We start from the raw sequence: 24,517 nt of genomic DNA on the forward strand, positions 1-24,517 counted from the left end.
ACGTTTGGCTGTCCAATGTAGTGGAACTTTGGAGGAAGACCCGACGTAGGTAATGCTGTGGAACAGCCAGTTTAAAGAAAATGCATTTAGACATGTCACAATTACCCAAACTGCTATGGAATTCATTCAATAACAGCAGAGAGCAGCCTTTGCTGACACAGAGCCTTTCCTAATCTCTTCAGAAGTTTCCAGAAGGCCTTATCAGATACTTATTGCACCTCCTTTTTCATCTTCAGCCTGGCTGGACCTCAGCTTCAGCTGCCTCTGTTTGGCATAGCAGGAGGCTGATCACAGCCTTGAGAACTGAACCAGGTGCTGGCCAATCTCTGAGACGCTGGCACAGCCTGCAATAAATGAAACACCGGTGAGAGAGAAAGGTCTGTGGATGAAGCTTGGAAGCCCCCCTGCTCTAAATCCCAGTCATGGATGAGCCAGGCTGGAATAGGTTGGTACTTCAATATCTCACTCCACTCTTCAGTGGCATCATCAGCCTCGAGGTTCAGCATCAGAGTCCAACCCACAAGAAGAGTCAGAAACATGAAAAAAATTCTTTTTATAACAAGCTGAGCAGGGTGCAACCTGATACAGTAAAGTCAGCAGAAAAACACAGAGAAAAGACAGGTGTGCCAAATGGCCAGAGGTGAAGATTTGCACTGCCATTTAATTTGGACATATATGGGTGGAATAGTGGTGGGCAGCAGCACCAGGCCAGTGGTTGTCCCCCTGTGCGGGCCACTGGTGAGGCTGCACCTTGAATCCTCTGTTCAGGAGAGGTTTAGATTGGATATTAGGAAGAATTTCTTCACAGGAATTGTTATCAAGCACTGGAATAGGCTACCAAGGAAGTGGTTGAGTCACCAGCTCTGAATGTGTTTAAAAGACACATAGATATGGATATGGATATGAAACCATGTCCCTTCACTAAGGGACATGGTTTCATGGTGGAATTGGCAGTGTTGGGTTAACAGTTGGACTTGATGATCTAAAAATGTCTTTTCCAACTTAAAAGATTGTATTGTTCAATGAATTTCACAGCCTCAGCAAAAGGGTCCCAACCTGCTGCTCTTGCTGAATCCTGTGCCCTTTTGCAAGAAAAGAGCTGTAAAAGTCTGCTGGGGAAAAAACCCAGGAATCTTTACTACTTGAAAAAGTAACCCATAAAACCACACTATGGCCAGAGGGACTTCAGCTCCAGTCTCCCAGTCAGTGTTGCTATCCACTTGAGTTCTATGTGTCATAATGTACAGAATATCCTGCACTGGAAGGAACCCACAAGGATCATCCTGTCCAACTCCTGGCCCTGCAAAGGACACCCCAAGAACCACACCATGTGCCTGAGAACATTGTCCAAATGCTTCTGGAACTCTGTCAGGCTCTTGTCAGACCACTGCCCTGGGGAGCCTGTTCCAGCGCCATAACCCTCTTGTCCAAGAGTAAAACTGGAGCTTGCACTGGGCTCTGCAAATTTGTTGTTTGGTGAGAGGCTCAAACAGGGCAGCTACAGCTGGGAGCAGGAGTGAGAAAAACAGTGAGAGTAAAGGGAGGAGACAGAAAAGCTTTTAAACCATGTGCAATCACCTACAGACCATATTCTCTAACACACGGAGTAAAATTCTGCATCCATTTTTAATGAGCTCTTCATGCAGAAAAAAGATCAGTTGCATTTCAATTTAATAAACACTAAATACTGAAAAACTGATGCTGTCATGCCCAGAAGAACAGAAATTCCAAGTTTTGCTCAGCTGTACTTTGCAGTTTTGCATCTCTTTACTTGGGTCACAAAGCAGCTCTAACCTATTCCCTCCGTGCAAACTTCATTGTTGTGACACCTGGAATGCCAAGTGGCTTCACAGGAAGCAGAGAATCTCAAGTATAGTAACTAGAACCATCACAGCTCCTGTGGATTCCCTTTTTGTCCCCTATCCATCACACTCCTGATTTTATAGGGCTTGCATGCAGAAACATCTGTAACACCCATTACAAACAAAATACTTACCAGCTAAGGCCATAGACAAGCGAAACTCATCCCGAAGGATTCTCAAGACATCCTGAAGCCCTTCCTCACCCTGCACCAACAGAGAAAGCAGTCAGGGTAAAAGGAGCGCTGGCACAGAGCAGTGCTGCTGGATGCCTGCACCCTGAGAGCTGGGATAGTCCCTTAAATCCGTGCCAATTCCAGTCTCTCATGCAGATGAATGATTAAAATGATATAATGGATGTGCTCAGTTCATCACAGATTAATTTAGATGCTTTTCCTTTTGGGATATATCTAAACGGGGAAAGAAAACAAAGCCGTTTTTCACTTCTGACATTTTGTAGCTGGTTCTTTTTTTTGGCTTTCAGTTTTCCCCCACCAATGGGCTTGCTATTTAAAATGTCAAGCCTTACAATGCTGACAGGTTTTAACAAAGTAATGAGTTTTATATATGTTACCACTCCAGAAACTGTAGTTTACTCAAATACAAGACTGAATCTTTAAAAATAATAGACTATGTGTTTTCCTCTGTGTAAGTGACACCAAGAAGCTCACAAGCCAATAAAATGCATAGAAGATTTTGATCTTCCTATGAAATACTGGAGGATTAATTTTTTTTCTCTTGAATTTTATTTTTATGTCTTTGCAATAATGAATGCTTTGGGTTCAGTCAATGTTAGCACTTGTTTAGGTCCTTCCTCTGTTGTATGCTTTGGTAATGCCACTGAGATACATCTTTAGGAATACTCTATGGAATACAACACCAAAGCACAATTGAACCCCCCAAAATCCTATCTCCTTTCTGTTTCCATTGTGGAGAAAGTGCAGGCAACTTACAGGAGAACCTTCTTCATCTTAGGCCCTTTGTTGATATTTACTGGCCAAAAAAACCAACTCTGCCAACTCTTACAGTTTTTTTCAGGAGATTCAGGTGATTTCTTGATCAAAGCCTTGCTGCTGAAATCCACAGCAATCACACCACTGGACAAGAGTGCCATTTAAGAGAAAGGAAATGTGTCTAGACCACACAAAAAAAGTATCTTTTATTCTAGAGAAAAGTGTTAGAAGACTCCATCCAGAGTGTAAAAAGCAAAAAATTAGCAAAAAAACCCCCAACTGGTATAATAATATTATTTTAATTTTGATTATATTATGTTTATCTCCTGCTTCAGAGGCCTAATTCGTGACTCTGGATCATAGAAATATGCCTGGAGTTGAGAAGCAGCAAAGCTGGAACTGAAATACAGTGGAAAACCCAGACAACAGTGGAAAACCTCCAGGACACAGTTTTACCCAGTCTGGTCCAAAATGTTTCAGCCATCCGTGGGATGGAGCTCTATATGTATTTCTGAAGAATTCATAGCACTGCTGTGAAACTGTTCTACCAAAACCATGTATTGTTCCCAACTATTTGCTGAAAGCAAATAAAATTGTCAGACTAATCTTTCTGGCAAATAAGCCAGCTCCAGTTTTCAAAAGCACTGATGGTCCTGAGTCTTAAAGTATTTTAGCACCAAACTGCAACATCAAGAAATCAGGTCCCACAAAACAATTCTATCACCTTCAAAATCCCATTGTTCAAAATCTCAGAAATGTGTCAGATTCAGTGGTATTTTTAAATCAGAGGAAATGTCAGGGTTTCATTCAATTTGGGGTGATTCCACTTCAAATTCATCAAAATAAAATTAAAAAATATATTCTCCACCAGTGACAACTGTGTGACTTCAGTTGCAAGACTGCTGGAGAGTGAGAGAAGCAGGCATATGGACTCAGAGCTCCTTACTCACCCTGTAAGCCAGGCCCCACAAAGCTGGTCTTCCAATAAAGACGCATTTTGCTCCCAGAGCCAGGGCTTTTAACACGTCGCTGCCTTTTCGTATTCCTCCATCGACATAAACTTCCACTCTGCCTCGTACTGCCTCCACAACTTCTACCAGAGCATCAATCTGAAAAGAAGAAGCCAGTCTCACCTTGAGGGCAGCTTTTGATCCCAAGAGAAGGAGGATATATTCCAAAGACACAGGCGGGGATACAGTGCTTTAGTAGGATATCTTCTCGAAATGAAACGTGACAATGCATTACAAATAGCTCAGCACCAGGAGCTGCAGAATAACATGCAGATCCCTGCTCTGCTTTCCAGACACTTAATGCCATTTTCCAGTGCTTTGATTATACTGATATTCTTTGCTATCACTTTTGATTAGTGAAAAAGCAACATTTTCAATAGATTTATGAAAGATTTAAAATATAAATTTCAATGGGAGTAACTGTCATCAGTATTTTACTTTTATTTGAGACAATGATGAATAATACAGCTGTTTGCAAGAAAGGCTGATGTCAGACTTCTACTGCTCAAACTACCTAAGCTTACATTTTAACTTAATCCTGGTGACCACTTGTTGAGTGCCTCCCTCTAAAGCATCTGTGAAGGGTTTCATTTGCTATGTAGTACAGTCAATAATTTCCTCCAGGTTAGGTCTCCTGATTCCCTAAGGTCTTTTCTGTAGAGTTCAGCATGGAGCAAGCCTCAGATGTTATTGCAGGGCAGCACCATACAGAGATGCTGGCTCTGGCCTCAAAGGCAGTACAGCCAGGGGCAGGACAAGGCACTGGACCTAATTAACTCTCCTTCAGAGCAAACCCAAAAGGCTCTTTTCTGCAGTGTGTTATACCTTTTTGCCTTCCTTTAATATTTTTTTTCTGAATTTCAAACTGAAAACCTTCTGGCTGAAATTTTCTAGGACTAACTCAGCAAGAGCCAGGCTTGGCACTAGAAAAATAGCAGAGCCCAACTAGGTATCTGTTGCCTTGTCTGTGTATGTAAAACAACTTGTAAGGTAGAAGAGCAGTTTAATGTGGATGCCATTTCTGTTATTATGTCTTTAGCATTGAGTTTATTAATTTCTTTTTTATTCGTTATTGTCAGCCTTGACGCAGAATAGAAGAGAATTCCCTGGTACCTATTTTTATTTAACAAAAGAAAACCGAGAAAAGAAAGTTCATAAGATACTGTGCAATGCAGAACTGTAAAATAAGAGCAATTGGAAAAACTGACAGAAGCCAAATTAAGCCAGTGAAATACACACATGTCCAAACAATGCATGATTTCTTTGTACAAATTTAAAAGCAGGGAAATTTTTCTCCAGATAAGTTATCCTTTTTCTGGCTCATGTAAGTCAATAAATTCCCATTTAGACTTGAGCCTGTAAATTTGCAAGCAGACCTCTCACTAAATCTAGCTGCATTGTTTTGCATGTTTTGACAGATGCGAACAATGAGAATACATTATGCTCTCATTTGTACAATTTTGGTTCCAGAGCTTTGTTTTCCTTTTGCTGCAGTGCGCAAAGAGTTTGAGTGCGCTGCATCAGCTCATGGAGGCACAGGCAGGAACTCTCCCTGACTTAGGCCAGGAGTTTACCTGCACTTAAATGGGTTCTGTGGTACTTACTGAACCCTCCCCAGAAGCTGAGGAAATACTTCAGTGGGTAGCCCCCATGCCAAGGCATGGATCTCACCAGTTTAAAGCTAAAGTATATCTACACACATCCATGGCCACTGGACAGACTCAAGTCCACCAGAAGTGTATGCACAAACCTGGGCATAGAGACACCCAGGTTAATGCAAATGTGCAGACCATAAACCGGGAAATGTGGCACATCCATTTTCATCCCTTCTCACTTACAGTGGCAGGTCCTTCATCCAGTTGCCTTCCACCATGGTTGGACACAATAATTCCCTGAACTCCATGTTTCACTGCCAGCTCTGCATCTTCTCTTGTCAAGATGCCTTTGATGATGATGGGCAGGCGTGTCAGGCTCCGCAGCCAGTAGATGTCATTCCAGGTGACCGAAGGATCCAAGCTGTTGGGTGGCAGTCCGTACTCAGAGCAGTCATCTTCCTACAGCCACAACGAAACAGCAAAAGGAAAACTCATTCAGGCTGCAACAATACACAGGTCCCTTGGTGTCTTTCCTTGCCCTGGAACAGATTTATCAAACTTGCCAACAGACATATTCATCAGCTCCAGAAATGTCACATGTCTCTGGAGGAGATTAATTACAATGGGGGTGGAGATCAGTGTCTCTGAGGCAGCTGGGTGGGGATTTTGAAGACAGAACGCAGTCTGGCCGGAGGTCAAGCCAGGATGCTGCAGAACCAGGAGGGGAGAAGATACACTCGGGTACAGCAAATGCCAGGGCAGCAGTTACCCAGTGGTTTTTCTCTCATGTGGTACATGCCAGCACAGTAAATGAAAGGACGGGCTCATTTTACAAACCTCAAAGACTCCTTCCAAGTTCTTCACTTTCATGTGTGGAGGAAGGCGGAAACCGTTGCGGACATCGTCGCGTCTCTTGCCCGTGTAGGGCAGATCCGTGGTGAGGACAAGGCCCTGGAAGCCCAAGGCCTCTGCCCGCCGGACCAGCTGCTGGGAAGCTGCCCTGTTGCGGTGGATGTAGAGCTGGAACCAGCGGAGGCCGCCGGGCGCAGCTGCGGAGATCTCCTCCAGCGTGCAGGTGGAGTAGGTGCTGGCGATGTAGCAGGTGTCCATTGCTCTGGCCGCTTGGGGGGCATTGGGAAGGAGTCAGAAACAAAGGCATCTGAAGGGTCTTGCCAGACATCAGACACAAAACCATGCACTGTTTGCAGAGACCACCCCAACTCCTGATTTCATGTGCATCCTACAAAGCACACGGCAGCTCTGTATGTCCCAGGAGTAACAATGACTGTATTTACCACGCACTCTTGTTAGTCCATGGTTAAGAAAGCAGAAAAGGGAGAGGTAATTAACCAAGTTGTGCTTTCATTTTGCATCTGCATTTTTTAAAAAGCATGAGTTTTATCTTTATGACTGAGTCCTCTCAGGGATATACTGTTTAATCTACTCAGTGTACACAGAAGGAAAAACATTTCTAGGGGTCAGGTCTCCAAACTCTCCACAGGATTTGTGAAAAGGGGATATCTTTTTGTCCAAGGGAGACATTTCTTAACCAGTAACAAGGAATTCACAGTCTGAGTCCCATCCACCACTTTTACAACCCATCTAGAGCCCCCAGGACTGAAAACCTTATGTGGTTTTTGGTATGAGTCAGAAATGTGTCTACTGCCCTCCTCTTCAGTTTGCAGCAGACTCCATGGGGCTGATTTTTTATGTTGGTAGCTGAAGAAGAAGGGCACTGTCTATACAGCTTCCTACGCAGGGTGTCAGAAAGTGGGAATGGAGTTTGCCCCCTCAAGACTGAAATTTTTTCTCAGTCACACTTCAAGTCCTCCTAACAGCTTCTTGAGGCTTTTCTACAACCCCCTTTTCGTGCTACACGGCACCAGAGCAGAAGAATACCTCTGGCTGTGCTTTTCTCTCCATCAGGCCATGCTAGATGGTGGAAGCCAGTAGGGGCAATTCCTACAGGAAAGCTGATTTCAGAACCCAGGATTTTAGTCCTAATGTCCATCACAGATACATCCCGCAGCATACGTGGCCGGAAACGAATTCTGTAAGGCAAAAAAAACCCTTCAGGATAGCAGATGTTCAGTGAGTTTTCCGAAATTTCATGGAAACCAGGTCTTCGTTTACCACATAATTTCTGCATCTCCCACCTCAGGTTACCATATCTTGTTCTCCCACTGTCCTTCCCCAGATTCCTTTTACTTGCAGGCAGGCTGGGTCCTTCCACTTCACCATTCATGTGTCTGTCCTCACTGTTCAGTGTGCCTGCCCTCAGGCTCTGCAGCATGTTCCCCAAATCTCACCCTGCTTGCACATAGGCTTCCTGCTGTTCACCAAGAGCTCCCTGTTGCAACTCATTCTATTAAAGCTGCTCATGCCCTTTCCTATAATGCCACACTCCATAGCACACTGTACTCTACCCTACCCTACCCTACCCTACCCTACCCTACCCTACCCTACCCCACCCTACCCCACCCTAGCACCTGCCTATACCCTCAGCCTCCCTAAAGCCTCATACAACCCATGTCATACTCAGTCTGGCATCAGAGCACACAGTGCACATCACACAGGTTTTGCATTTAGCTTGGAGATCCCCTGGAAAGGGCAAGGTTTTAGGTTCCTTTGCTTGTGAAGTCCAAATACTTGCACAAAAACAGTTTAAAAGGTCCCAGTACAACTCCCTTAATTCCCTTCTCACATTACCTTTTATATGCCAGGATGTTTTCATCTCGTGTGGTACAGTCATCTGCTCCAGCTGCAAAATAATCCCAAGCAATCTTGGGCAAATACTTCTTAGCATAAACTTCAAAGTCAGAAAGACACACCATAGACATTGCTGAGAGAGGTGTAGGGAACCTTGAAGAAAAGAATGACATGGAGCAGAAATCAGATCCCTGAACTGTCATTCTCTCTTCCAGGGGCTCTAATGTCACCGAATGCAAAACTTGGAGCCATCTGTTTTATAGAAGAGCTGCTGAGTTGTCTCAGTCTGTCTTGCACATTGGCCTATGTATCCTCTACCCTAGTACGAGGAGAGCTTGCAGATGCAACCATGAAAGCAGGAGGAAGCTTGCATCTCTGTGCCTCTCTTCATTCTGTTTTAAACAGCAGCCTGAAGAGGACATTTTAGGTCCTCTGCTATTTCAATTGTGTAATTCTGTCATAAGTTCCATCTTAAAACAAGCTGCATTATTTGTTCCACTAATTCTGCTCAAAGGTCGTCCCAGAACATAATTTTTCAGATTAAGGACGGCACCGTGACTGAACAATTAGTTATGGAGCACAGGGATGGAATTCAAGATCATGAAATCTGGAAACAAGTAAATACAGAGTCTACATGTAACCTGCTCCAGGATGAACACACTGTAAAACTATGTCCAGACCCTGAGAGCAAGTTTCTGTTGAGGCCAGTGCTGTGGAAAAAACAAAGCATTTTCTACAGATCCTCCTTTCTCTTCTGTAACAAATACCTTCTGGGTGTTTGCATTACATGCTGGAGCACTGATATGTACTATAAAAGGAACATACAGAATTTGGACAAACCATGAGAAAACACTGGCAAAAAACAAATTCCACAATATGAAACATGTTTCTGAGAACTAATCTCAGCCTTTCAGGGAAAGGAAGTGAAGTTGTGTGACCCAGATGTCTAATCAAACCAACATAAATGCTGCCCAGAAAATGCCTGCACTTACATACTTTAGAAGAAGCAAGAACTGAAAGCTATGCAAATGAATGTTTTAGCAAACCATGCCCGTGTGTGCAGAAACATGTACAAAACACAGACAAAGTCAATTTTCTAAATTGTTTGTTGCAATTACTTCTGCAGTCCTGATTAAAATAAGTATTTAGCAAGACATGTGGAAACATGAAATTTTAAAACAGCTGTGGCTCAGTCTGACTTCTCTAAAAAACATACAGGAGGAAGTAAATATCCTAATTTTCAGGATTAACCTCCCACCCCAGATTAGCAAGGGTTGCAAGCCTCACCCAAATCAGCCCCACGTGTCCTGTGTTGGTCACTTTTGGCACAGATAAACACACAGGTTCTGTACACAGCCACAGCCTGTCAAACTGCAGGCACCCTGCTTCTCACTGACTGAAGTGTTTGCATTTGAGAATTAGGACTCACAATTCTCTGCTAGTAAAGAGCCTAAGATGAAGAACTCTTCCTCTTTGGAAGAGGAAGAAGAAATGCAACCGATTTCTTCAGTATTGTTCTGTCTGCTCTGACAGGCATCAGGTAGCAGAGGGTGCAAAGTATCCCAAGCCTGATTTCTCTGACTTTGAGAATTGTGCTGATAGCACAAGTCTTCATAAATGTACTGTGACATTCTTTAAACCATCTATCACAACTTCTGCTTTTCTAACTTTTAGAAAGGTCGACATAATCAAGCACGATAAGATAAACCAAGTCCTCTCATGGCAGAATAAACAGGAATTTTAAACAACCCAGGCCCAGTCCTGTCTTCCAATTCAGACCTCAGTTCAGACTTACTTTGGGTTTCAGGGAAAGCTGCAGGGGGTGAGAGCCTCTCCTTCAAGTTTGCCTGCAAACAGGATTTTGAGGTTTTTTCGCTGAGTAGCTTCTGTTTCTTCTGCGGTCAATAAGCAACCACCAGAGATTAAAGCTCAATCCTGTGGTAAACTTTGTACTGTTTGTATAACATTAACTTTGTTTTGCTATCAGGACATTAAAAATCCCTCCTAAAAATGCATCACCTTGTCAGCATTGTGATTGTTTGGGATAGAGCCCTGTAGCTGAGCTCTTTGGCAGTGGCTGCTGGTTCTGCGTTCAATCAATCAAGCAACAGTATTTCAGGGGGTTTAATGAATCTCTAAACTGTTGGTAACTTGTTGCTTCATCCTCCCAAAATCACAGACAGTGTGAGTAGTTACAACTCCCAGCTACAAAGCCTGGATAATTTACTAGCGTGTGGGAGATGTTTTTTGCTTCCTGCAGTGTATAAACAACTAAAATACCCTTTCTCTTCTGCCATTTTTAATGGCCTGTAAGTGCTCTTATCAGGACAGAGGTACCAACAAATTTATTATATTGATTTAAATTTCTAATATATGAAAAATAAACACTGGACAGTTTTATTTGGCTTTTAGCTTTTTTTAGCCTTTAGTTTTCATGCCTTCAACATTTCTGTACGAGAGCCTGAAGTTTTGATTTTTTGCTAACTGAGAAATGAGATATTACAGTGGCAGGTGCAGAGGACAACTCAGACACTTGTTAAAACTTTCCCTAAATATTGTTGGCCTCCCAGCTCAAGCAGCCCAGATGGGGGAGTGAATGAACTACTGTGGTGGGAAAAAGCTGGAAGCTAAACAGAGCTGCAGCCTCATGAGCTAGCATTGAACTATCTGGTCTGGTCCATGAGAACAGACCTGACATTTGTGACAGCAGAAATTGTAGGTCACAGACACCATCTGTGCAGCTGTAGTGAACACCTCTTCTTCCTGTTAGATGCACTCACAAGACCCTGCCCAAATTCAACCAGACATGGTTGGTTCTACTACTGTCCTTTGAAACTTTAAATTCAGCCTTCAGAGGTCATTATCTGTTGACAGCACTGTGGGACTGGTTTCTGGCATGGATAGCTGTGGACACAGGTGTCATGAGCTGGACAAGGTGTGCACAATTAGCTGAAATGCCCACAAGCTCCTGGGTTTGCTTCCCTGCCCAGGATGAGCCGTGGGGCAGACAGCCTTCAGGTCTCTTCTGAAAAGAGCAAAGTGTGTGCTCACACACAGCCCAGGGCATCCCTGGGAAGGCAAAGAAAATCCTGCCCTCGTTCTTCCTCCACTAGATGTCAGGTTTGGGTCATATATTTCAATCTAGGTTTGGAAAAGCAATAAAAAGAATGCAGTACTTGCTGGCCTGCACTGCAAGGCACTATGGCCTTAAAACTGCTACAATCACATCACCAGAGTACTGCTAATATGTTTGGAAATCTTCAGTCCCTGTGCCTTATTTTTAACATTTTCTGGTGCACAGCACAGCAATAAATGTAGCTACATCTGGTCTGGCATGATCTTTGGTTCAGCCTATGAGTCGTCTGCAGGGTCCTCTGTCATATTTCTCATTATGCTGATCTCAGTGCTTCCCTACTTTAGGGATGCACATTGCAGCCAATTCAGCAAACCATAGAGTTTATGCTTTCATGATTATCATAATTTTACATGAATTAAAAATAGTCTGTGACTACTGTATTTTGGACCAGAAAAGGGGGAAAATCTCTGTGTTTATGCTGTGGCTTTTAAGAGGCTGTACTTTGCATCTAGATATATTTGCTTCTTTCAGCAAAGGACTCAATTCAAAGTAGCAGTGATTTGTTGTTCCAAAAGTGGTGTTTACTCTGATAGCAGTAATACTCCTGATTTAGCTGTGAAGCTATAATCTGAGGAAATCAAAATTTTCCACAGAGATAATATCTTTTATTATAACCCTGTATATACTTGAAAAAAAGTGGACAAGTTCTAAAATCCTGGAGCCTTTCCATTGGAGTATAGTAAAAACCTTAAAAAGACTCTCTAAAAACTTTACTGGAAGCATGGCTGTCTTCTTTTAAAAACTAAAGAAAATAGTATGGGAAATAATTACACACATCTGGTCCACTCTTGCAGGTAGAATGTCAAGCAGTCAACAGGCAAAGCTTGATTTTTGCACTGATCTGTGTAGCTGGGCTTTTGCAGCTGCTTACTTTTCAGTGCTAACATAGTCAAAGGCTCGTGAGTCCAAACACAAAGATCCTCTGTAAATCTGTGCTCCAGTTCCTATTACAGTCACAATGCTCCTTCCTCCAGCTGGAATGTTTGTTTGCTTTTCACAGATGGCAAATCATGGTGGGTCAAGCTGACATCTCTCTCCCTGATGCACCCACTAGTGCTCCACTAGTGCTCAGTGACTTTAAAACACTTTGGTGAAGAATCTGGTGAACTCCAAGAAATGTGAATAATTCAGATCACATAACAGTTTGCACACAGTCACCACTGTTTCTCCTTATCAGATGTCTTTCTTGGGCATATGCCTCATGTGCAGAAGGTCAGTTATGCAAGAAAGTTTTTCCCAAATTGAATACTTAAATAGCCATCCCTCTGTTACAGGTAGAGAGGGCAACAAATCTTATATTAAACATTGCCTAACAGTTTTGATTATAAGATCTGTTTTTCAGTTGCTTTTAATTTTTTCATATTTTAATCATTCTAGGCTGAAATTTTCCATCCTTGTTCTCCGTGTTGGGCTGAATTTTTATTTTAGGAACATTTCACTGAAAGTTGGTCAGCAACTTCCAAGAATGAGGTTAGTGAAAAATATGGCTGGCCCATGCTGAAAATATCTTACAGTGGTTTCACTGCAGTTCAGTGCTTCATGCAGGGGCTTGAAATTAGCGGGGGTTGATCCCTGGAGACATCAGCCTGTACTTGATGGCCATATGAAAATCCTGTCAGATCTGACCTAGCTGTAAATCACTGCTTTCCACTTGCACATGGCCTGCAGAGCTTGTCTGAAATCCAGATGTTGTCTCTGCTGAAGACTTACCTGGTGCAGAGCATGCTTGTGCCATGGGAGCTCAGCCCCAGGTATGAGCAGAGGGCAGAGAACTGGCTGTGCCCTGCAGTCCTTCACCCTGTGCCACCCAGAGTTGAATGCAGCCTTAAACAGCACCAAAGGGAAGGAGGAGGAGGAGGAGAAAAAGAATGTCTCAAAACAGGACCTACAGGACAGCATCCAGGGACAGGCAGGGAGGGATATACAGAGGCAACAAGGCCAGGGACAGAAAAGGTGGGAACAAAACAGACAGGGATATCCTGGGATGGCAGGGTTGCAGGGGGGTAAAAGGATCAAGAGAAGGGGATAAATTTGGGAAAGAGGCAGAAGGGGACGGCCTGTGACACACTTTTCTAGTGTTCTAGGAGACTACCAAGAATTTGTCTGTTCTTTCTGCAAAAACCTCTGCCTCCAAAAACCAGAAGAGAACTTGATTTATGCTTAGCATTCATCTGAATTTTTTGTGGTATCCTTTCTTTCATCTCATCCTTACAATTTCCTTTTTCATTCCTCCTTTCCCTCTCCCCCAAAAAACCCAGAAGAATTCGGGAGCCTGCTTCTGTGTCATACTGTGGAAGTCTGTTCCGCTGTATTTCTTCAGATGAGGAAGATCTGGAGTGCTTTGTGGCACTGAAGAAAGATAATGCAATCTTTTCCCCTGGTTACCTCTCTCCATAAAAGACCTGGAGCTGTAAACTCTGACACCAGCAATGCTTGGATAGGTCCAACAGGCTGGGAGGAAAGACCATACCAGTGTTTGATGTAGGAGACCCAGCTGGGTGATGTGAGGAGGGATGACCTGCAGGTAGCAGGGAAGGTGTGTGCAAGCAGAGTCACAGGCTGAGCAGACCATAACAAAACATTTTTAAAAACGGATTTCAGAGAGCAGATGCAGAGTCATTGAACTATTGCTGGGAAATGCTGGAGTGGGGAGGACACTGACTGTATATTCTCAGTGTGAAAACATACAGCATCCCTCAGGTACATATCTAAGACTACTATCAGGCAAAGAACTCCACAGATAAGTGCAACTTATAGCCCTTATGAAAAATTGGTGCAAAGTTTGAGGTGAGCAAGAAAGGAGTTGGGGAGGAAGGTCTATGGAAGCTGTTTCCCAGACACCCTTTGGCTCTCACCAGCTGCTGCCAAAGCTGTCTCCAAAGCCACTGAGCTCACACAGCAGCAGAAGAGATCAGACAAGACTCAGCTTGGGGTTTTCCCCTTGATTTCCATGGACAGTTGTCCCTCTTGAAGCCAGGGAGTCAGAGGCAGCTGGAAATTACATTAATCATGATACACCCTGACATATATAATGATAAACGTAGGTTTAGCTGTGAATTATTTTGTCCCTAGCCTTACCTGGCCTGCTGGGCCAGCTAGGCTTCTGTAGCTGTGGCCTTCCTTCTTTGCCTGGCTTTTAAAGTTCCATGGTGCTAGCAGTGAAAGCAGCAGCTCGCTCAAATTCACAGAGGACACTAAAAACAGAAACAAGAGATACCTGGGACCTGCCCCTGTCTGAGTCAAAGAGTGCTCTGCTCTTGATGTTCCCCTTCCATTCTATCAGCTGAAAAAAGTCCTGGTAGCTTCTGCTTGCAGTGGGAGTAATCCTGCTATCAGCATCATCATCTGGGAATCAGTGAGGATTAAGTCATTGTCAGCCACTGGATAACATCCACAGAAGAATGGAAAAGTAGGCTGGAGAGGAGAAGCCATCCAGTCCACTCCTGTTCCTGAAGTCAGAATTAGCTACACTCATGCCTGTCTCCGCTCATAGAGATGCCACTTCTTCCAAAGAAAACCAGTTTCATCAATTGACTATACAATGAAAATTTACAGATGTGTCATCTGGATCTCCCTTCCTGTAATTTCACTTGTTTTCCACCCATAATGGGCACAAAAAAGATTCAGTCCCTTTCTCTTTATGTCTATTTTTAAAATATTTAAAGTTCATCAATGGGCCACCCCCTCTATTGTCTCTTTTCTAAACCAAGTTATGCAAATTCCTTTGGCTTTTCATCATGAACCAGATTTTCTAGACTTCTGGTCATCCCAGGTTCTGTCCTCTGACTCTCCAGCTGTTCAACATCCTCCCTTAATTAAAGCACCAGGAACGGGACACGATCTTCCAGCTGAGTCCTCTTCTGGCCCTCATACGGAACAAAGGAGACAGATTTTGCCAATACTGCTGTTTATTCAGCTGTGATGATAGACAGTATTTTTGTGTTCATTACTCAGCAGTATGTTCCTTACTTATTTCTTCAGATGTGCCATTTCATCCTGAGATGAAGAAAGGAGACAAACACTTTTGTTCATCTCTTCCAAACAAAGAAGTAGTCTTATCTCCTCTTCAGCTCAGATAAGAGTCAGGCTAAGGGTAATAGAAGTCTCAAATCTCAGAGATCAACCACATAGCAAAGAACCCTCATTTTTTGCTGAAGATGTTGAAAGGTGGCAGATGACTTAAAAAGACTCCATCCCAAATACATGACAGAGACACCCTAATACATCCTGGAAGTCACCTCAGAGAAAAAGAGGCAGAGAAAACTGCTATGGTATAAAGGAGGCCTGTGAGCAACAATGTCATGAACAATCTCTATCATGACAGGTCCACCTCAGCCTTGAGATTTCGTGGTGGTGGAAGGGCAGAAAAGAAGGAGATTTTAATCAATCTCAGTCTTAATGAGACTGTGGACTCAAAAGTATAAATGAGATGCTGCTTTTACCCTTGAGACTGAATTAGTGCTTAAGCTGAGCCCAGGGCTCTGGAACACCTGAACTGCTGCCTTCAGGAAGCAAACCTCTACTGGTGTATTGGAAGTTGGTTTGTCTACTATTGCTAATGTCTAGACATTCAGCAGAGCTTCAGTCTCTCTTGAAAGTAGAGAATTTGCTCTCAACCCAGTATGGGTTCAGAGGCTGCCCCCAGCCCCACCAGCCCACTCTTCTGGCTGACATTGACGCTGAGAGTGGGAAGCAGCTGAGCTGAGGCAGTGTGACCCTGCTTGCCCACTGATCTGTGGCAACGTTCCACTGAGGGGTTTCTCTGTTTTGCAGCAGCTTTGCATGAAGCTTTCAGCTTGGGACACTCTGCAGCCTCCAGATTCCTCCCTGCAATGCTGCTGTCCAGCTCACAAACAGCTGGTGATTGAGAGCTGAAGGCAGAAGATGTTTTCCTCACAAAACTGCATACTAGGTTTTCCAGATTATTTCTCCAGGTCATCAAGATCATTTAAACTAATTTCAAACTCTTCAAATCTATTCTGTGGGGGGTTTTTTTCTGTGTTATTTGATTAATTAAAAAGTTAGCAATAGAGATCTCAATAATCAAATTAATTTTGAATATCAAGGACTACTGTCTGATTATATTTTTCAGTCTGTATTGCTCTCAACTGCTGAAAATTGTACACGGACAATATTTCCTTAGCTTGCTTCTTAGAAGCTGTGAGACATGAGACAATGTTTCAAGCCTCACTAACCTTAAAATAATCTGTCTGCTTTTCTTCCCTTGCCACGAGTCCCATCACAGGAACATATTAGATTGGTTTGGTATGATTTGTTCTTAATAAATCCACCCTGGTTGCCACTCACCTTGTAGTTGACTTCTGGAGGCTCAACTATCGCTTCCCCCGCTCCCTCATTCTTGAAAAAAATGTAAGAGGCAACACATTTATCTCTGTACCTCATAGTTCCTCAAAGATAGCAGCTAATAGTGCTGGCATCACTTCAGTCAATCTTCCCAGTATCCTAGCAGGAATTTCATCAAGTCCAGCTGATTTGAAAACATCCAACATATCTAACTCTCTTTCATGGTATTGCTTGGTCTTGCAGCAAATTGAAAACACTCGCAAACATCCTTAGCAAAATGAAGGCTCCAGACAGTAATTTTGGAATTAAAATATACCCCAACAGGCTGGAAAACCCAGGTTGCTGGGGCAAGATGATAGGTGTGGAAAAGGCCAGGTTCAACATGAGTATCCTTATGAGATAAAAAAATGGGGAAGTTCTGCATCCTCAAGAAAATCACAATCCAGAAGATGCAAGTAACCCAGCAGGCAAAGGAGAACAAACATAATGAACTTTATACAAGATGCCAATAACAGAACCAAAGTAGTGCTACACTCACTTCCACATAGCATGTGAAATCTCAGGAAGGAAATAGGGAAGCAGAATGTTCGATCCAAAATGCAGATGCTGATCAATCATACATATTGGAAACCTGGAGCAAAGACTATTAAAGGGACACTAAACCCAGGATATAAAATACAGAGATAAACTGTGCAGGAGGCAGAGCATTGCTCTGCCTCATCAAAGGCTCATGAGCAAAAAAAAAATTTACAAGTTCACCATCTCAAGTTACATGAAGTCTGTGCTGGTTGAAATTCCAGGCCTAAACAGAAGATTATTGTTATGATAGATAATGTTACTGACCCAGGATAGCAAAATTGCCTGAATTCAATGCACTGTAAGAAATCAGAGAAGCAGGAAAAACAGTAGCAATGGGAGACATCAACAGCCCTCCTGTAGATTGACAAATGTCATACCAGCAGATGAAAGAGAGATGACATTTTTGGGCTCTGTCAGCAATTATTTCATGGAGCATCTGGTCTGAGCCCACAGGAGCAAAGGCAGTCCTCAGCTTTGTGGCTCTAGCCCTTCTAATGGCAGCTCCACTCTGTGACAGTGACCACAGAGGGCTCAGCTTCACCAGCTCTAGAGGAGCACTGCAGGCCAAATACGCCGGGGCCATTGTCCTCCACTTCAAGAAAAGTTATGCAGGAATGAGGGAGCTTGTTAAAAAGAATCTAGAAAGGTCAACAAAGAGAAATCCTAGCAAACAGCTTGGAAACTTCTGAAGAACAGCAGACTGGAAGCATAACACCGCTGCGTATGACCTATTGAGAAAGGCCGGAGAATGCATTAAAGGAGCCAGCACATATGAACAGCCAAGTAAGCAAGTTTATTAGCAGCAAAAAGGCAATTTCCAAAAAGATGTCTATTGTATCCAAACCAATAAAATGAAAAGAATAGTGTTGTCAGGCAGATTAAAAGCAAAAATCCTAGAAGAGTTTGAGGAGAACTAGCTAAAGAAATCAAAACTAGTACTTCATCAAAAAATGTCTGGAGAAAAATCTTGCTAGGGGCTTTGCACAGCCAGCTAGTGATTAGACAAAAATGAGAGACATTAAGCCATTCTGCAGTGTTTTTCACTGGGAAGAAAAGGGAAAAATTTTCATAGCGGGAAATTGCAGAAGATACATCTAAAGTCAAAGTAATTGTGGATAAGATTTTGTTTCAAATAGACAAAGTGAAATATTTATTACAAGCTGCTGGAGTCAGATGATACCAAGCAGAAATCAAGGATAGAAACCCTGAATTACTGTTCATGGTGTAAGAAGACCAGAGCGTGCTTGTGTCAGAGGGCAAATTCTGCTGTTGACAAATCGTTAGCATTCAGTACAGAAGTCATTCTTCATGTGTGAAGAAATAGAATATACTTCAAGTGAGTAAAAATCTTTGTGTAAAGAGAAGTCTTCTCTGAGAGCTTTCCTTGCATATCTCTGAAAGGATCATCAGCAGATTGTCAAGGACAGCCTGTAGACAGAATCTGCCTGATAAGTACCCTAAATAGCCAATGTATAAGAAGGAAGTTTATGAAAAAGAATTAATTGAAACAAAGGAAACAGAGAGTAGCAATACATATTTTTCAGAGCAGATGTCTCCAGAGAAGCTGCACAAGGATTTGTGCCGGAGCTAAAAGTATCTTGGATCAAAGAAGGATAACAGTTTTCATAGACCTCTTTCTTACATAGAATCCTAGAAGTTTGGGTTGGAAAAGATCTGTAACAGTTCCCCCAGTAGAATGCTGTGGGAAATGTGTCAGAGACTGTCAATACAGTGTCATTAGCATTAGACTGAGCAGTCTAAGGCAGCACCATGGCTACATTCAGGCCAGGAGAAGCAAGTCATGCAAGAGTCATCCTCTACCTTACCTACCCATTATCAAAGGCCCCCTTGCCATCAGACTCTTCAGAGTTCCTTCTTGGTCTAGGCGTGCAGTAGAAGGTACTGACATGTCTTCTCTCTAACTAGACTTTCCAACTCCTCTATTTTGCATTTTTAAACAAATGGAAAGATGAACATTCTTTATAAACGAGATGCAAATAAGGGTTTTAGTTCACATCTCCTTAAATATTGACAAATATTCCTTAAATATTAACAAATATTTTAGCAGTTTGGAGCTCTCTAGGCACAACCACACTTCTTTGTTAAGCTTGCATTAGGATCAGTTCTGCTGTTTAGCCTGTGTTTCCTATTCAATTTCGTCTGACCATGCCAAGGTGTCATCAACATAGTTCTAGTCTTAGGCTCCTTCCTCCTTTGTCATCCATCTCCTTCTTCATCCAGATCTTCCTGTTTTCTTCATATTTAAACATAGTCTTTACGCAGGAAAAAAAAGGCTGTATACTTGCAAACTATCCAAAATTATGAGTCCTGAAGTAAGAGAAATAATTCCTTGGGTTTTGTTTGTTTTCTTGAATGGATTTGTCCAATTTGAACTCCTCTCCTGCTAGATTATTAAAGAGCTCTTTAGAAAGTAATATCTACCACAATGAGAAATTTGAATGACTGCAGCATTTCCAGTGAGGTTTTTATATTTTTTTATGTGCATCATTTATTTCTCATCATTTTATTTTAGGGTAAGTGAAAGCTTGGGGGGGGGGGAAAAAAAGCAATCAGTCTTCTTTAATTAAGGGTTATCATTCCCTCTGGTGAATTTGTGGAGAGCAGGAGCAGAATAATTTTCTCTTCATTTCCTCACTAGGAATATTAAATGCAATGCAGCTAATTTGTCTGTGAATTAAATTTCCAGTTCTTTTTCCAGCTCCTTAGGGCTGGTCTTATCTTTTATTTTACTGTAGCAGGGGAAGATACAGTACTATGCTAACTGAGGTATAGTGGAGAAAATAAACTTTGTATTTTGCTTGCTTTTTCTGGTATTGAATTTTTGTAACAAAGAGAAGTATATGCAGAAAATAATACATGTGATTGCTCTAGGAATCAATTTCTTATCAGTCTTCTCAGCCTATTGAAAAAATATTTTAGACAGAACACTTACAACAAAGCCGAATCATTATTTTGCAAATGTAGTATTCTTTCACCATTTACACAGATTTTATGCACGTCATTTCTGCTGGCTCCTATTAGCAAGAAGGGTCTATGGCAGAAGTTTTAAAAGCAGCCCCTTCCAAAGCCTTTTCATGGAGGCCAGAGCCTTAGCAAGGTTTGTATGAGGGGCAGGTGTAAGAGCCTGTGAAATGTTCCTCAGGCTGGCCTGAAGGACACCAGAACTTCTTGCTGTGGCTTAATTCCCTGTAGCACTTCCTGCTCTGCTCCTTCCAGAAGCAAGGGCAGTCCTATCTTCCAGTCAAGCATCTGTCCCAATGAAGAGGATTATTTCTTGAAACTAAAAAAAACTTAGAGTAAAAAGGTTCTAATCTAGCGGAACAACATATCTACTTGGAAAAAGAACCCACTCACAGCCCTGTACATTCCTCTTCTCTCCCTTTTTCTGTACTGAGATCTTTGTAAATGTTCAATGGATTTTCCAGATGTGTTATTTTTGAAGCCTGAAGTTTGGCCATTGCCCTGTTAGTTTGGGTGTTGGTGGGAAATGTTTCTTACTTGTTGGCTACTGCATAGCTCTCCTGCTTACTTTTTCTCCAGCAAGGCCCATTCTTTCCCCTGTGAAAGCATTATAATCTCAAGTATAGTAAATCATCTCACTAATAATGTCACCATAAAGTTTTTATATCTCATTATTCTTAATCAACTTGCAGTGGTTTCCCATTTTTCACCCAGCTCCGTGCAGGAGAGAAGAGGAGATACAGCCTTTCTCAGAGCAGAATTAAGGTTGGATTCCAAGAATGACCCTAAGGTAAATTTTAGATAAAACCAAATCTATTTTTTATCTATTTTTAATCCCATGTTTGGACTGTGGTTTACATGTGACAGAGTGAGCAGTTACAGGTTTAACAATTTATTGCCCATTACTGAGCAAAACAAAAAAACCCCATGACTGAATATGTTTGTTACATTTACATGTGAATTGTTCATTATGGAAAATATTTCTTGCCCTATTTACTGTAAGATTTCACTAAAACCTATCTTGATATGGAACTTGGTGCTTCTAGAAGACTCCTTTCTATGATATGCTGTCCTACTTTTCTTTTACACCTACATCTGTCTGCTAACCCACTAACCAAATATTTATTTATTTGTTATAATTTATACATGTTTGTAATTGTACTTGAATTACAGTTTTTCCCTACAAAATTTCTTAGGTGGCTGAGGAAAGCAAGGACTTTGTGGCTAGGAAGTGGCTGCAAAGCATAGCTCATAATTTCCATACTCTATCTCACCTTTACCAGTTCGCTTCTCTGGATGTTCTTTCACTTGGAGCTTCTATTTTTATCAAGGGACAATGTCCTGCAGAATATACTATTTATGGCATCCAGACAATGGTGTAGGACACTTGACAGAATGCTATTGGCAAACAGTCACCTTCTTGTCAACACTTCAATTTTTTTCTCCTTATCTCTAGAAACTTTGGCATTGGCTGTGTGACCTGGCCTAGGCTTATCACAGCCTAGATTCTAATCAGACTGAAAGATGGAAACTAATGCAGTACTGGTGGGTGATCTACTGGTAAAGCAGAGAGAGCACCGATCTATCCTCGTCCTTCTGGGTTCTCAAGCATTGTTCTTGGAGGGACACCAGTTGTGGGTGATGTGAGGTAAAGGTTGATGCTGTCTCCTGACAAGATATATTCAACAAGCAGTGTTGAATCTCCACCATCAGCCTCTTTATTCGTAGAATCCACCAGGTGTTTTTTCTGCTCTCTATCTGCTCTTCTCAAAGTTTTTCCATTCGAGACCTGTGCCCTGTGCAGCCCGAGTCCATCCTCCCTGAAATAATCTTGGGACGTACAGGGCAGAATCACATCTAGAAGGCACCTCAACAGAAAACAGATCCTAAAGTCTTGTGAAAAATGAGGAAGAAAATGCCTTTTTGCATTTTAGAGGAAATGAAGGGAGAATAAAGGGTAAGGTTAGTCAATAGTGACATGCTTTAGAGGAACTTCTTGAAATGGAAGTTTGAATGCCTCTTGTGTGGTTCAATATCTGCTAGAGTGAAAAACCTGGGTGATAGAATTGGATCCAGGTCTGAATAACATTTGCATGTGGGTCAAACCTATTGCATACATTTGATCTGGTTAGGCTCTGTGGCTTAGACCAGAGGAAGAAGCAAACAAAAGAAAAAAAAATTGAATCTGTTTCTATTCTCTGGTATGTTCAGCACACTTAAAGTAGCTGTCTTATCTTTTTATGAAAAACATACATGTATTTGAAGTCTTTTTCTCCACCTATCCTTTCCTCAAAGAGACAGGGTCTGGGTTTATAATTTCCTGCTACAAGCAGGCCTATGACACAGGAACAGGGGCTCAAAAATTATGTTCAGAAAATAAAATAAAAATGCTTTAAGCAATCACTCCGCTCATTACAAGGAATCCATATGCTTAGAGATACAAAGCCAACCTCTTCCCTTTCTGATTCGCACAGAGGACATTCACAGCAGCACAGTGTTTCAATATGGTAAATACAGATGTATAAGTCATGATGGAAACAGTGAATAGTGAGAGCCCCAAATCTCTTTTGTGAAAAGGTGTATGAACAACATCAAGGTTAAAGCAGAGCAGTTAATACTGCTTTAATACAGCAGGAGCCTTCTCCCAGAGCCTGTTACTCCCTTAGGCTTAGATCCTTTCCATTTGCACAGCTTGACAGTGCGAGGACAACTGGTGCTGGAAGAATATGGGCTCAGTATGTCAGCCCAGCAAAAGGAGATGAATAAGTATCATACAGATGGTGTGTGCTTAGAGGAGAGGACAGGATGGAGACACTCTCCTTACAGCTGGACCAAAGTTTAATCATCTGTGCACCTGGCTTCAGACAAAGTCAGAAGAGAGATGTGGTTTTAGTTAGGGATGTAAGCTGCGTCACAAAGGCAGAACGTCTATTAGTTAATGGCTAGTATCAGTTTTCATGCCTTTTAAGACAATAAATATTTTAAATATCAAGGCTTTTTTCTTTCATCTGTGTATCTATTTCTCTTAAGTGCATTCCACTGCTGTCTGTTCTCTTCTCTTCTGCTCTGGTCTGCAAAAGATTATGCGTGATTTTGTCTGATGTCCACCTCTAAGCCCTCAGTTATGGAAGATGTTCCTGTTCACCACAGGTCATAGTCCATAATTATTTCATAATTCCTATTACCTTTGAGAGGGGATTTCACATTGGAAGACTGGGCACTCAGTTTCACAAAGACAGTGAAAATGATGGCACAGCGCTTCTCTAGGAGATGTGGATTAATGCAAAAAAGAGAGTGTGAAGCTGTGACAGAGTAAATACTTCATCTGCCTACACGTGTCTGAGACTGATATGGAAACACAAAAGCAGGCCTGTCTGGCATGGTCAGAGAAGCTTCTGAGAACATCCAAATTTCAGAGTGGAGTCTGAAATCCGTGTCCAGAAGTTATTGTTGGATTGGCTAGAGGCGCTCTCACCCATCCCACCTGCTCAGCCTCTCATTTCCTCCCCATCAGTGCTTGTGGTATTTGGAGAGTGTTTCTACATATGAAGGCTTTCTTATTTGTTTCTTTCCAGGTTTATTAGTAAGCCATGCTGCTATTTTGCCCCTATGATGGGGAATACACTGACCTCTCATCTACTTTGTTTAACCTCGTTCTTTTTTTAATCACCAGTCAGCCAGCATGACAAGGGCAAATAGTCTTGCCTCCTCTTGTATGTATTTTTCCACTTCAGCTCTTTGCATTCATTAGACATCAATATTACTTAGTGATGTCTTTTTGCACTGTCACATGCAATAGAAATGTCCAAGTGAGGAGGCTGACAGCACAGGTGGATTGTACACTTTTAGAGAGAAACATTGTCTGTGAATTGAGGAGAACTACCTACAGGTTAGACCAGCTTCAGGGGTGGTACTGAATCCCCTGAAAAAAACCTGACATAATTTATTTGTGATAGACAATTCCACTTCCTTGAAGCTTTTGTTATAAGGATATCAAATGTTAATGAAACTAGCAGACTTTGTGTTTCCAGAGCTAACAATAGGATCTAAATAGTAGCTAAATACTATCTGGAGGGCATTGGCATCAGTCAGGTGATGGAGAGACTGAACAGCTTCAGAGACACCAGAGAGGTAGCTCCAGGATTTTTATTTCCCATTTCATATACAAAGATGAATTACCCTATATTGGCCTCTGGCATCATCTGGGGGCAACAAAACATGACAGAAACTCAAGGAGTTTTCACCAGGAGTTTATCTGTCTTTAGCATGGTTTTTTTTGAGTGCAGACTTTATAAGTTTGTCATTTTCTGAGAGTAAAAGCCTTGCTGCAGACTTGGTCATGTATTCACATTCGTCTGTGTATGTGATGTGGGTCATCTGGGTCTCTGAC

At 42.1% G+C, this 24,517-nt stretch overlaps 1 protein-coding gene across 1 annotated transcript in view; it reads right to left on the minus strand.

Moving 5' to 3' along the window:
* Nucleotides 1–226: 226 nt before the first annotated feature.
* The window catches only part of HAO2 (hydroxyacid oxidase 2), a 40,367-nt gene continuing 16,076 nt past the window's right edge, over nt 227–24,517 (minus strand). Inside the window, exons 2-8 of the mRNA XM_030953969.1 lie at nt 8,127–8,279; nt 7,317–7,468; nt 6,238–6,538; nt 5,661–5,838; nt 3,763–3,921; nt 1,997–2,066; nt 227–344 (exon numbers count right to left, since the gene is read on the minus strand). Of these exons, the coding sequence (XP_030809829.1) occupies nt 289–344; nt 1,997–2,066; nt 3,763–3,921; nt 5,661–5,838; nt 6,238–6,538; nt 7,317–7,468; nt 8,127–8,257 (1,047 nt within the window). The 5' untranslated portion in view covers nt 8,258–8,279 and the 3' untranslated portion in view covers nt 227–288. The remainder of the gene's footprint in view (nt 345–1,996; nt 2,067–3,762; nt 3,922–5,660; nt 5,839–6,237; nt 6,539–7,316; nt 7,469–8,126; nt 8,280–24,517) is intronic.

Source organism: Camarhynchus parvulus, chromosome 1 (genome assembly GCF_901933205.1).
Source record: "Camarhynchus parvulus chromosome 1, STF_HiC, whole genome shotgun sequence".
NCBI lineage: Eukaryota > Metazoa > Chordata > Aves > Passeriformes > Thraupidae > Camarhynchus > Camarhynchus parvulus.